The following is a 14,845-nucleotide window of genomic DNA, read 5'->3' on the forward strand; positions in this document are numbered from 1 at the left end:
TATGTGATAAAAATTCTACCTGTGTATGTAGCACACACTTTTGGTAATATGTAATATTGGTAATATGAAGCAAAGCCCTGGAAGCTTTGTATTTCTTGCCTTGTCATGAATTGAGGACAATCTGAACCACAGAGATATTTGCAGGGTCTGTCAAGTTATTGTCTCTTTGCAATATGTAACAAAAATTCTATCTGTATATGTAGCACACACTTTTTTGGTTTGAACTTTGGTCCTGCCATTCTTATCTGCTGTAGTACAATGGATAGGTTCACAACATGTGCAGCTAAAGCACCAAAAAATCATCCACATATACCAGGCATCTCTCACATTGCAGTTCCTTGATCTTAAACTCCATTTCCCTCCTAAAAGTGGTGGGAGCATTACATAGGCCAAATGGCATGACCCAGCACTCATATAGACGTCACTTTTGTAACTGGATAGTTGACCACCGATAAATGTAGATCATTACCAGCACTGACTGAGCCAATGGTACCAATACCTGTAAGCCAGTTCTAAAGTGTTGAAACATTGGGGACCTTCAAATATGTCCAGACATACATGTGGCAACAGGAACTGGATAGTATTGATATGCATCATGGAATTCATCCACCTGAAATAAAATAGAATCTAGGCATACCCTCCTGCTTTCTGACAATCACTACTAGCAATGAACACACTCTTTGAAAGCTGTATGATTATTTACTTTAACATCCACTGTATCTAAGCACTGGCTACATCCAAAATGTTCCATGGAAGCCTGTATAATTGTTGTTTAATGGAATATGCATCACCTCTATTTATGATGTGGCAAGTGATTTCTGTTCAACTAATACATCAGCTTATTTAGACAACATGTCACTGAATTGTGTTGAGTCCATATCACCTGCAATGTCCTCATCCTGTGATCTCAGATGTGCCAAGCAGCTGAGTACTGGCTTTCAGGCATGATGGATGCGACCTTAACCTTCTCAGTAACCTTAGTTGGGTTTCTTATTTTGATTACCATTTCAGTGGGAAGCTGGATAGCTGACTGCTTGTAATTGCAGACCATTATCAGCACTGTCCAAGCCAATGCTGCTTGCTTTCTGATCAACAAATAGTTTGTCTTATGTGTCAATGCTCTGGCCATTATATTGCACCAACACACTAGACTTTGTTCATAGTGAACATGAAACAGGACCTGTGTACACAGAAGTATTGCTACTCACTCCATGACATATGCTGTCCATTGTTCTTGAGTCCATTCTGACCACTGCTAGATGGTTTTCCTGTGGTTTGTTTTTGAATAAATGAAGTATCTATTATTCAACCGTGTAAAAATATGAGTTCCAATTGAATAAACTATGAAATGCCTTTTTACACGTAATTTCAATATATGACTTCCTTCTTCTAATGTGACAAATCATTCACTCATGCTATGAATTTTTCATGTTAGTTTTATTGTTAAAGAAACAAAAGCTAATGTAGGTGATGTAAAGAATATGTTCACAACAATTAGTAATCTCCCTCCTACTATATGTATAGATGAAAAACCTAGAAAAATAGTGTTTGATTTGGAGGAACTTCCACTCTGTAGATCAAATACGTGCCAAGGTGAAGACAATGACATCTGAACATAATACACAGCAATGAAACCCACGTACCATACCCATATATGTTCTGAAGCAATATTTGTTTGTAGTGATGCAAAGTACTTCTTCACTTCTTACATCATGGTTTACCCTTCCTCACAAAAAATGTAAAACACACAAAGGCTGTGTTTGAGTCTGAGGAAACCTTTTTTAAGGGCAAAATATTTTCTACTGTAATGCAATGGACATCTTTCTATAGTATGATTTGTTCTGTTGCATCAACAGCTATAAAATCTACATCTCTGTGTTTTAGCATGAACAACAACTGCTTCATAGAGCAATGAAAAGAAAACAATCTTTCTAATTCAAAATTGCTTTTTTTGTTGTCTGAACAGTTGTAGAAATTGCCAATGCCATGTTTGAGCTAGAGAAATGTGTGTTCCAAGAACCTAAAACTTGATAAAACAAAGTAAATGGTATCTTAACCTTACACAGTGCAATTAGCTATTTTGGACAAATAGATGTAGAACTCACAAAAGTCCCAACTGAAACAGAAAGATACATGTTTTTCAACATGCAGTATTAGTCTTCCTGGTGAACCAACAACTTAGTAATCACAAAATATGTTTGAATCAGAGGAATATATGTTTTGTGGACATGACATAATATAGCTCTTTCTTGCTGCACCAACAGTTGATGAAATTACCAAAGCAGAGTTTCATGTGGCACATGTTTACCAAGTCAATTCTTTCTGCAAGACCATTTTTGAGATGGAGAAATGGCTGTGTAATGGACCAAACACTTGAAAATATGACAAAAAATCCCCAAATACACTTCTGCTGTGACACTAAATAAGCATTCAGTAATGCTCACTTTGAACAGGAGAGAAACTCACATAGTAGTATTTGAGAAACAGGGGAACAGCCATTTAATCCGCCAAATGCTTTTTGAGTTGGCATAAAAGATATCTTCACTGTTTGATTTAACTTACTGTAACAAGAGTTAAACTCACCTAGTAGTATTTAAGAAACAGGGGAACAGCCATTTAATCCGCCAAATGCTTCCTGAGTTGGCATAAAGGATATCTTCACTGTTTGATTTAACCTATTGTAACAAGAGTTATGTAATTCCAGTACTTATAGCTGAAGATCCATTAAAGCAGTCTTTGGCTTAAAAGAAAACCTGTTCATTGGTTCAGCCATCTTTATAGGAAGTGACATGGTTTACTCCTACCATGCTAACAGTTCTTGAAACCAGTACAATTACGATGGAGTCATCTCATTATGCATAAAGCAACTACACCTCACATACCACATATTTTTGTGTGCTTTGAAAACTATTTTGGTCTTCAGTTTTGTAAGAAACACTAAAATTGGTTTATTCATCACTTGCATATGTGGATTTGTACAAGTTCCAAGTTTTTGTTGATTATTTAATTAGATTGAGGGTTAACTAGATGTTTATTTGCTATTTTTCAAGACCTTACCTCTATAAAAATGTAGAAGTTATTGTTGTGAGATTGTATGAAATACATTTTTTAACTGGTAATAAATGGTGCAAGAAAGTTACCTAAGTGGTTGGTGTCGACACTGATTAACTCTCCTGAAATTAAACATAAATTTGTACATATAGAAAAACCTTTCTGCAGTTTATACATTTTGGTTATTTAGCCTCTGCAGCAATCAAATATCTTGCATATACTTTATTTATTTTGAGGATTACTTAACATGAAACTGTAACGAACTAATACAAAACACTGCTACAACCAAGTTCAAACAAAAAAACAACTTATTAAACTGTAAAATCAACAGAAATCCAAAATAAAACTTTCCAACAATTGGAATATAAATTTAATAAATTACACACAAAAACAGTTAATAAATCTGTGCCTGACCAGGACTCGATACAAACATTAATAAACAATACAACATAAATATCAGTGTTATTAATTTCAATAAATAAAGGAATTAGGAAGAAGAACCAGAAGAATAAAAACCTATTTCCAAAAAAAAAACAGTATACCAAAATTAAACCACTACTTAAGATCAGTAACAATAAAGAGCAACAATTAGCAATAATTCATTCTAACTATATCTCATTTAAAGATCAAGGAAGGGTTTTTATTAAGCGGTTAGACCATGAGGTTACATCTTATGTGACTAACTAATTTAGTAATCTTTCACAACATCTGTATGTCACTGCTAGGAGAAGTTTGTGTTGGTTTCATAATACAAACACTGAAATTCAATGTGCTCTATCTAGAAGGTGAGTTAGTGCTTTAATATAACAAAAAAATTCACAGTTTAAATAAACAATAACAAGAATAGTAAATGAACAATAAATAAAATCATAAAATAAACATAGAATTTGCTATGTCACAAAACCGCTAAAAAAATAGCAACTTGGCTTCATAATATACTTTGTACATATACCCAAGAACAGCTATGAGTGCAGCTTCAGATCTAAAGTTTTTATTGGCTTTTGTTACAACAACTGTGTCTTGTAGAAGTGTTTTGATTCTTTGTGTTTGTGGTCAGTTAGTTAATGTATATATAAATAAGTTTATCATAAGAGTACAATAAAATGGAAAGTTTAATCATCACATAAATAAAATCAAAGTTTACAGCTCTTATGATTTTAATTTGTACTGACTGCTGATACATGACTGTTTTAAATGATAATGGCTTAAATATTGAAAACTTTACTGTGATAAACTGATCTGAAATGTAAGTTATCAATAATTATTTTTGGATTTTTCATCCTTTAGAAAACTTAAGAATTTTATCTTTGGGAAGAAATTGGATAAAATCACTAGCAGGTTTGGTAAGTTTAGAGCATGTTCCCAGCAATTTATGCATTTGTTCTAATATAGTTCTTAGATTGTTGTTATAAAAAATGTACATGTAATGATGATATTAAAAGAATCAAATTTAATTCTGTAGATAACCCTATAATATTCCAAAAACACCAGTGCTATTAAGAAATATTAAAAGATTAATGGTAATATGAACATCATTAAGCCAGGATTTGGGATGTGAAAGTTGTATGTAGAATGGAACTGAATGACACATACTATGGAAAAGCTCAATAGAGCTTCACACATGTAAAGTTGTTGTTGACTTTGTAATCCATTGATATCTCTTAGCAACAGCTGTGCTTTATACATATTCAGTGTTTTAATTATTTGTGTTCGAGGTCAGTTACATGTAACTGCAATATGGAGTTATAATAAATTCATTTTAATTTTCCCTTTTTGGAATTGCAATGTTGACAAAAGACAAAGGTAATGTATAAATGTTGTTACGTTTTGTTATGTATGGGCTAGATTCTTTACAGTAGGTGTCTGTGACTTGTTGGTGATAAATTTCAACAATAAACAAACAGCATACAACCCACTTGTTTAAAAATAATATATATATATATATTAAAACAAATCAAACATACATACAAATATTGTTACACTGTTGGCTTTAAATAATTGTTTCTTTTTTTTGTCAAAGTCCACACAGGCTGGTTCGGTTACTTTAGAACACACTTTGACAAGACAAATTATTTTTCATGCTCTGTTATTACAATGCAATGTGTGATAACTTCACTTTAAAATCACCAGTATAACTGTTGGTTATCGCAGTTGAATCTAGAGCTTTAAATACTTATCTCTTTTTTTTTGTCAAAGTCCACACAGGCTAGTTCAATTACTTTTGAACACAATTTGACAAGATGAATTATTTCTTTACTCTATTATTGCAATACAATCTGTGATAATTTCAGTTTAAAAATCGTCACTATAAGTCTTGATGGCTTAACTCACAAACACCTAACTTGAAGTACATTTTGTTCGTGTATTTATAAATAGCCTGACTGAGGCTTAGAACTTTCCACACACTATGAGATATTATGATGTAATAATACTTGAGAGAAACTTAGAAGGTTCTAGTAACATGATGAAATAATACAACAACCCCCAATTTTCGACAATTGAACTACACAACATATGATTCCCTGCTAAAAATAACTAAATTTAACACTTGAACTATACTTAAATTAAAATAGCCCTGTATATCTAACTAACACCACTTCAAAAAATGAATAAACCCAATAGCCCAAGCACTTTCGAAAGGTGGACTTTTCTTCTTCAGGGACAAACTTTAAGAAAAGTATTTACAATATTTTTTATACTATATACAAAGACTGTTTTCAATTCATGCACAAAATCTACACACACACAGTCTGCATTAACATTTGCAACTTCTGGAATGCCATCTGCTGTGGTTGTTCCCACTTCACCTTGTTGCATTGGCCTTTCTTGGTCAGGTATATCAGTGGTGCAGCAACTTCAACATAGTTTGGGATGAACTTTCTATAGTAATCTGCTAGCTCCAGGAAGGATCTAATTTGCTGCTTGGTCATCAGAGCTATAACATCTTGTATGATGGATAACTTGGCCCCATCTTTGTTTCATCATGATAGCCTCTGGGGTGCTCATAGGTTTGCAGTCAAACTTTGTCACGAGGATCAGCTTCCAGCTCTTTCTGCTTGCCAGTCTGTTCTTCACTGATGGTGATGTCTTTGTACTTCTCATTTCCATCCAATAGTCTTAGATTTAATAGATCTTCCTCTTCTATGACAGAGTCACCATCTTCTGGTTCTACACCGTGACAGCTACACCTGCACTGTCCATCTATGCCTCAGTAGCTGCACCCTTTAGCTCTTCTTTCCTCTCGAAATACCTCTTCAACAGATTGGTGTGGTAGATCTTGGTCTTTCTGACCACTTTCATCTTCCAGTCCATTCTGTTGACCACTTCCTGCACTTCAAAAGGTCCTTTCTACTATGGCCCTGCATGGTCAGGTGATTATGGTGCTTGACTCGCAATCTGAAGGTTGCAGGTTCGAATCCTCGTCCCACCAAACATACCCACCTTTTCAACCATGGGGGCATTTTATTGTGACAGTTAATCCCACTATTCGTTGGTAAAAGAGTAGCTCAAGAGTTGGCAGTGGGTGGTAATGACTAGCTGCCTTATCGCTAGTCTTTCACTGCTAAATTTGAGACAACTAGTGCACATAGCCAGCATGTAGCTTTGTGTGAAATTCAAAATAAAATCAAACCTTTCTACTACAGGGCAGGGTAAGTTTATTGTTGTCTGTGAGTAGCAAACCCAAGACCTTTGGTCTGACCTTGATATGTCGATCCTTGGCCTTCTTGTCATAGAAGTGCTTCTGACTGCCTTGAGCTGCATAGAAACTTTCTCCAGTTGGTTTCTGAAGTCTAATATGTACTGGTCTGTGTTCCTCACTTCTGACTCTTCTTCTACTGTCCATAGCTCTTTCAATAGTTGCATCGAATCTCGTACTATTCGTCCATACAGTAACTCAAAGGGTGAAAATCTTGTACTTGCTTCTGGTACTTCTCAGTAAACAAATAATGCTGCCTGTAGTCATGTGGTCTTTCCCAGCACATCTTCTTCGGCATGTTCCTTAAAGCTCTGTTGACATTCTCACAAAGGTAAACTGGGAAAGCCTACTCTCCAAAACACTTCCAGGGGCTTCTGCTACTCTCTCTGTCTCTATCTTTGGCAGTGCTATGGCTTCTGGGTAACACATAATCAACTACTGTCAGCACGTACTGGTTGCTCTTGTCAGGTACAGGTGCTAGTGATCTGATCAAGTCACAGCTACTCTGCTAAATGGCTCTTCTATGAGGGGCGTCTCACCCAGTTGTACCCTTGGTGCTGTCCTTTTGCAGAATCTTGTCACATCTCTGTTGACTCCCAGCCAATGGAAGTTGTTGGTGATTCTGTCTGTTATCTTCTTTGCTTCAGGTATCCTCCCACAACCAACTCATGAGCCAACTTCATCTATTGAATGTGGTATTCTGCTAGTACTATGATCTGCTTAATGTCTCCAGTAGAAATGCCTTGATAGATCTGGTACAGTGCTTCCAGTTTTCTATTCCTTAAATCCCTTTTGTCTTCTGCTTGACGTTCTTTTGGGCACTGTCCCAAAGTTTTTGCAATGAAGTGTCTTTTTTCTGTGCTTCCTTCAGTTCCCATAGACCTACATTTGAAATATCACCTTTCAAGACTTGGAGGGGCTTAATATCTTGCTTGCTTTCCTTTTCTTGAGCTCTTGCAGATGCCTCATTATTCTTCTTTTGGTCTTGTTTCTCCAAACTTCTACTGTTTAGTATATTGCCAATCATCAAATCATAGATGGATGTCTTCATACACATGGCCTCAAAGTCTCCCACATAGTATGGAGTGTCCACCTTTATTCTTGCTGTGGGAAATGTTCTTACTGTCCCATCAATAAGCACACACAGATGTACCTTGCCCATCATCTGTTTTACAGGACTTTCACTGTTTTATCTCCGACATAGCCTTTGCCTACTAGCATGTTGGGGTTTGTTGGCACCTCCCAGTGTGTGTCATATACTCCAATCATCACTGGCACTATTGACCCATTTGCTATTAATCATGCACTGTTTAATCATGGTGAATCTGACAGTTGTCTTCATTCTGTTTCTTCTGGCAACAGCACCCATGGTGATAGTCTGTCCTTTCTTGTTTGTTGCCTAAACCATTGTTGTAGGTAGTTCCAGCTGCTTTATGTTGATATTCCTGCTGTTGATTGTTGATGACAGACTTACACTCACTTGCAATGTGCCCCATTTTATGATAACCTTTGGTGGCATCCTGCTTCTGGTCAGTCACCCCTGGTTTCGACTTTGACTGGTTATTCTTGAACTTGCTACTTATATGGACTTCCATATACTATAGTGCCAGCTTGGTCATCTCATCCATGTCTTTCAGTGCTCTCTCCACATGTAAGTGGACTATGTGGTTATGAACTGTTTACATATTAGTAGATCTGCCAGTCCTTCAAAACTATGTTCACACTTGGCCATGTCAGTCCATCTTATGAAGTATTGCCTTAGAAGTGCCATATAGTTTCTCCAGTGTCATGTTTGACTTCTCTGAACTTCCAGTGAAAATATTCTTTGGTAAGTTCATAGCAGACACTTATCGTAAAGAATCTGGCCTTATAAAACCTGACACATTAATTAATCTCCAGTTTCATCATTATGACTGACTGAGGGCTATGAACTAAGTATTTACAAGACCAACTTATAAAAAACATTAAATGGCTTTATGGATCAGCTCGACTATGAAATCATGTATCAATATTCCTGACACCTTATGAGGTCCTTTCACTCCACAACAGGAAACATCTGTTACAGCATTTAATGGCAAATGGAGGTACCCTGATGGTCAGTGGTGTTACTGTCATTGTGCACCAGGTTGTTGGTTCCATTTTAATCTTGGAGCAAGGAATCTTCACTTCCTGTTTCTGTTGCTTCAACTCAGCTTACTTTGTCTTTTTATGATTTTCATCTTCTGTTCCCACCAGCTCCTTTTGTTTTGTTTCTTCCCTTCCTGATGAAGAACCTGTAATTCCATGTTCATCCTTGTTGAATTGTTCCACAGGTGTGTGACATTTTTTTATTTTTACAGGTGTTTTTGATGAATATTATACTACCTTGCTGCATCAGGCTCCTTCTTCTGACTCTCTTCTCTTTTCCTCTTTCCTGATATTTGTGTACACGTCAGTATCTTTATGTCACAACTTTGTACTGATCTCCAGGTGCCTGGTCCTCCCAGACCTTGAGAATCTTATTCTATGGCATTTTATCATGATTCTTTTTCTTTCTTTGAGCTTCATTCCCCTGAATCTCTTCTTCTATCTTGGAGATCTCTTCCTCTTCAATCTTTGTTTTTCTTTCAATCTGCTCATCTTCATGTTGCTGTTGCTCAGCTTATTTGCTATTTGTCCACATTTCACCTTCTTTCAGAGGCTCTACATTACAACCCTGACTCCTTCACTGGGGTAAAAATTACATCTACTTGTTCTCTACATTAATCTTGATTTTCTCCTGTGCACCAGTTAATTTGACTTCTTTTCTGGGATTGACTTGGTCAAGATGGCTTACTCCCTGGGGCTACTTCTCTTGAGTTTTATCTTGTATCATTCTTTGTGGCACCTTGTCTTCATGACAAGGTATTTTTGGAAAGTTCCTTATTCATTAGAAACTCAAGCTGAGGCATATTTCAGAAGCACTCTCTGCTGACTTTGTTTTTCCTTTTTGCCAAGTCCAAGGAGTCTGTACAGGTTTCTCATTCTCATAAACCATGACCCTCATCTCAGAGGGTTGAGTGTTATGAATTATGAAGATGTCTTGTTTCTGAAACCATTCCCTGGCTTGATCTGGTGGGAGTTCTGCTCTCACATTTTACACACCTATGGAATCATTTTAGAGAAGATATTTGGGTCACACAGGTGCTTTCTTTGTCTTTTCACACTCAACACCTCTTTCCATCCCTCAGTTCCTTTGTGTCCTCAGCACCTAGAGAATACTTTTTCTTCTTTCCAGGTTATGAATTTGGAGACCACATTTTTGACCCCAGTCTAGGGTTCTACTATTACTTCTGTCTTCTTGTCTTAACAATGGGAGATTGGAAACCTATCATTATTCTGTTGTCTTTGAACCAGTGTCATGTCATCTTTCAGTTTGTTGAAGATTTTTGATGATTGTCTCAGTATGAAGTGGATGTAGATGAGCAGGGTCAATATTACAGAAGAATTTATTCACATTTCCATTTGTTGACAACCTTCTGCTTACTTTGATTAATCCATGAATTTCAATTTTTTTTCATTCCAGGCCCTTTTATTCAAGTTAGCTATGGCTTCATATGTTTTGATTGGGTCCTAATAGAATTCACATGGATGATGCATTTCTTGTGTATAAATCTCCTTTACAACATAGACGTCTTTCTTCTTCTTCCCCTTTCAAAGATGCATCTTTGGTTGTGACCTTTCTTCTTTTTTGTGAATCATCTCACTGAGGTTGGCTGGTCAAGCATTTCAAGTTCGCCTTGTCCCAATGCAGTATCTAATTTAATTAAATAGTTTCTTGGGTGAGTTAGCATTCAATTTACGAACTTAAAATGTAACAGAAAACAGATGGCCCATTATATAGCTTTTCACTAAAATGAAGAACAAACAGTACTATACCTTCTGTTATTATAGGTTATTCAAGATATGGAACTTATGGTTACCAAAACTTTCATGTCTCCTCTTCGGGATTTAAGAGAAGTATCAGTCCCCAAATAAGACAGAACTTTTTGTGAAATTTTTTCTCTGTGACCTGCCCACATGCATCCTCTTCACTGGACTCTGGTTGATCACTGAAGTATTTCCAAAGATTCACTGTCTTTTCTTGGGCTTCTCCCTCCATCTTTTCACCATTCACAGTTGTGGTGGTTCATTTAGTCCCACATGACCCTAAGCATTCCTCTTCCCCCCACCTTGCCAAGACTTACATATGTCCATAGATGCCTGTTTTTCTGGATAAGGGCATTTCCGAACATCTGAAGCTCTGACTTTTACAGGCCCGGCATGTCCAGGTGGTTAGGGAGCTCGATGGGTGGTGATGACTAGCTGCCTTCTCTCTAGTCTTACACTGTTAAATTAGGGATGGCTAGTGCAGATAGCCCTTGTGTAGCCTTGCGTGAAATCTGTAACAAATGAAACTGACTTTTTCAGGGTCTGGTCTTTGGAGGAGCAGTCTCTTCATATCAACATCCATAAAATGTTGGTTGCTTATTGAGCTTTCCATGTTCTGTCTAGTCATTTGTTACAATCCATTCAGACAACTCTGTTGCTGTCTCTTACATCAAATTTCTGTTGGTTTTAGGACACCTACTTTCTGCCTTTTGACTTTGTCTGCTAGGCCCACAATCACCCTATTTGGTTGTTGGTTTATCTTATCCTTGGAACTTTGACACTGTGGGAAGATCAGCTGTCTCAACTATACTAGATCCTTTCATCTCTCTATTCTCTGGTGTTTCAGTGGTTTTATTCACACTGTGGGAATACTCTGATGAACACCTATGTAACTCTCATTAGAACCAAGTTTTCACTTTTCTGGTCACCAGTCTTGTACTTTGCAACTCTGGTCTTATTAACACCATGCAAAAATCTGTGGCATCCTCAAACATTCTGTTCTTCACAATGACATTTGATGTCTATAGCTTGACATCTGACTGTTGTTCAATTCTTTGTCTGAGAAGCCAGATTCTTCTTCCAGGCGGCTCAATTTTTAGCCCATTTTTTGCTGACACTCTTCCCTGGTTAACTATTAATTTTGTTAAGCCACCATCCAGAGTTCATGCAATTGTTTTTTTTCTTATGGATGTGTTTCATAATTGTAACTTATAAAATTCTTTCATTTTTGCTCCATCTTCTATTTTTAGATGCCACAGAAGCTATCAATCAGTTTTAACCCCATTGTTAAAAAAAACCTTTTCTGAGCCCTTTGTTTTCAACAACCCCATGTTCTTATGTATTGTCACATATGGAACTTGGGTTGCATTTGTTGTAATCTCTTTTTTGATGTTTCATGTACTTTATTTTTTTGGAGTCCCTATATTTATACCCTGATCAAGTTTTTCTACCTAAATTTTGTGCCGTGATTGAAATTAACAACTATTTATCAACTATCGTATTACCTGCTCCAACTGATTTGGAGTTCCATTTGGAAGAATGTTTTTATGTTATTTCAGGGCTGATTGTTATTATCTAGCATGTGTATTGAATCTTTCATTGGCCTGGGAAAAGGTTTTGTATACCCCATAATGAATCAAGCTCCTAGGATCTTGCTCAAGCTTCATTAACAAATTAGCTTGTGCAGTTGATCTGTTTTCTTTACTGCAATGTTTCTGAACACCTTAAAAGTAAATTTTATTGATACAAATTTCTGTCTCTCCAGCTCCAGAATTTCATTTACCTGTGGTTGTGGTTCTTCAAGTCAGATGGAATCCCTATCAGGTAAGTTACTCTCTGTTACCTGCTAAGTTCCCAATTATAATGCCACGTATGTGCAAGGTAACACACATATCACTGTACTGCTCAAAAATCCTTTTAACAATTATAGAGTTGTCACAAGTTGTGGAATCATTCAAGTAATAAAAGCAAACTTTCTTTCTGTTTGCTACTATGAGACTCTATGTTTGAATGGATACAATCAGTCAACACTCTTATGTTACATATTCCTCTGCAATTGTCCTAGACAAACATTCTACCCTCTGTGCTAATACTCCATGAGAGGGTGATGTCTCTAGAAGTGGTGAATGTCTGATGGTTGATGATGTCTTGACAGATATGTTTCCCATATCCATGTGCATGCTAGTGTCTAGCATTTGAGACTTCTTCCACCATTTCAGTATGGGTATTCTGGCTTTTTATATTTCAGAAGTGAATCTTGCTGTTTTGGATTTTACATTTTTAGAATTGATATGAATTTCAAACAGGTACTTACCTCTGAAATATATTCTCACCCACCTCCCTACAATATCAGGAGATACGTGGTTTTCCATCATAACCTTAACTACAAAATCTGGGTTATGGCAAGAAAGTATAGCTTATATACATCCTCTTGTAGCGGAGAACTCTGGATAAGTTAATGCATGCTCTTCATTGTGTCAAGGACCTTCAGAGCTTTAGTGACATGGTTGTTGACAACATGAGACCAGCTCAATAATGAAAGGCTTTCCAAATTTCAGAGGTAAGTACCTGTTTTGTTTTGAAATTCAATTTAATTTCAAAAAAATGTAAAATTCTATAGTTCAGTTACAATATCCTATTGACGGAAATCAAGCTTTGAGGACCCAGTAATTAAAGTCAGTTTGAACTTATGAAAAAAAAGGTAGGATGCTGTTACAAAGTGTAACGTAACATTAAGGAATATCAAGGAACTTTTTGGTCCATCTAGGCAATCCTATCTACTAAACTAAACTAAATCCTTAAAAGAAAACAAAAAACTCCATTATCAGCTCCATTATCATTCAAATAGTTATCAAGCTTTCTGTTAAATTTCGTTAAATTAACTGCATCCACCACATCTAAAAGCAACGCTTTCCAGAGGCCAACCATCCTGCTAGAAAAATAAAGCTGTCTTAGCTGAAGATGACTCCTTCCCTGCCAAAATTTTTACTGGGACAGTTTTTATCACCTCCCATGAAAAGAGGAGAAACATTAGTTAGATTCCAATCTTTTGGCACTGGCCCACTATTCGAGGACTTAGAAAAGCTAATAGTGAGTGGCTCATATATCCAATCCTTAACCTCTTTCACGACCCTTAGGTATATATTATATTGTAAGTGTTTACTCAAGAAAGGAATTATACTAATTTAATATATTTAAAATGTTTCATGAATATAACTTAAATAGTTCATCTTTTACAGGAAGCAATAGGAGACAGCTTGGAAGAGTTATGGATCTCATATAATTTAATTGAAAAGCTAAAAGGAGTAAATGCCTTAAAAAAACTGCAGGTATTGAATTTAATATCGTGTATTTTTTATCTGTCCTTAAACTATTAAGTATAGTGTGGCATGCCATTTATGTTTATATGACATTTTGTTTTGTTTTTAAATTAAGAATTGTATCTTTTTGTATTGAGTTTCCCAGAATAATGTGTACAAGCTCAAAAATAGCCAATTTTAAAGATTTGTTCACATAGTTTGGTATTGGTGATTGTCTAAGAAAGTTTATTATATCCATCTTGTAACAAATAAATAAAAATTTTGATTTAGAATCATCATTGTAATTAACTTAGAATTTACTTTTTAATTTATATTAGATTAATCATATAAAATTTTGAATCAATTCAGGGTTAGTTATTTTCTTAGCATGTTCAAAACTGAGAATGAAATTCTTTGTATAATTCTGTTACTTCATTATGTTGGTATAGTATAATAATTAATTTAATTAGCTCCACTTGGTTTGAATCATTCTTAATTAAATTGCAGCAAAATTCAGGTAATTTTTCCAGAGAGATAAAAAAAATTGATAGCTAGCCATATTTGGTCAACAAGATATATATATACAAGGAAATTTCCTACAGCTTTTCCCAAGTCTCTTTAATGTATTGTTACGTCTCCGTTTGTTAATTAACTTTCCGTAACTTTGTTCCAACGAAACTTTAACGACACAAGTCTTTATTTAATAAAACTGGTTTATTCTTTCCGAATATAACTCTGCGATACACTTAATCTCAATGCTCGCGCTAAAACAACACTGTAACGAACGAACGTTAACTTCAACAATACCCTGTTACTGCAGTTCAATTACTCACTATCTATACACACATTACAACAATCTCCCGCGTCACGTTTTCCCCTCTTTTATATACCAGCGTAACCTATTTCTAGT

The 14,845-nt window shown here is 35.8% G+C and overlaps 1 protein-coding gene across 1 annotated transcript in view; it reads left to right on the plus strand.

Moving 5' to 3' along the window:
* LOC106471279 (dynein light chain 1, axonemal-like) overlaps positions 1 to 14,845 on the plus strand; it is a 70,862-nt gene that overhangs the window by 51,005 nt on the left and 5,012 nt on the right. The window contains exons 3-5 of the mRNA XM_022399888.1: positions 4,339 to 4,394; positions 12,402 to 12,460; positions 13,876 to 13,965. Of these exons, the coding sequence (XP_022255596.1) occupies positions 4,339 to 4,394; positions 12,402 to 12,460; positions 13,876 to 13,965 (205 nt within the window). The remainder of the gene's footprint in view (positions 1 to 4,338; positions 4,395 to 12,401; positions 12,461 to 13,875; positions 13,966 to 14,845) is intronic.

This window comes from Limulus polyphemus, unplaced genomic scaffold (genome assembly GCF_000517525.1).
Source record: "Limulus polyphemus unplaced genomic scaffold, Limulus_polyphemus-2.1.2 Scaffold4513, whole genome shotgun sequence".
In the NCBI taxonomy this organism is placed as follows: Eukaryota; Metazoa; Arthropoda; class Merostomata; order Xiphosura; family Limulidae; genus Limulus; species Limulus polyphemus.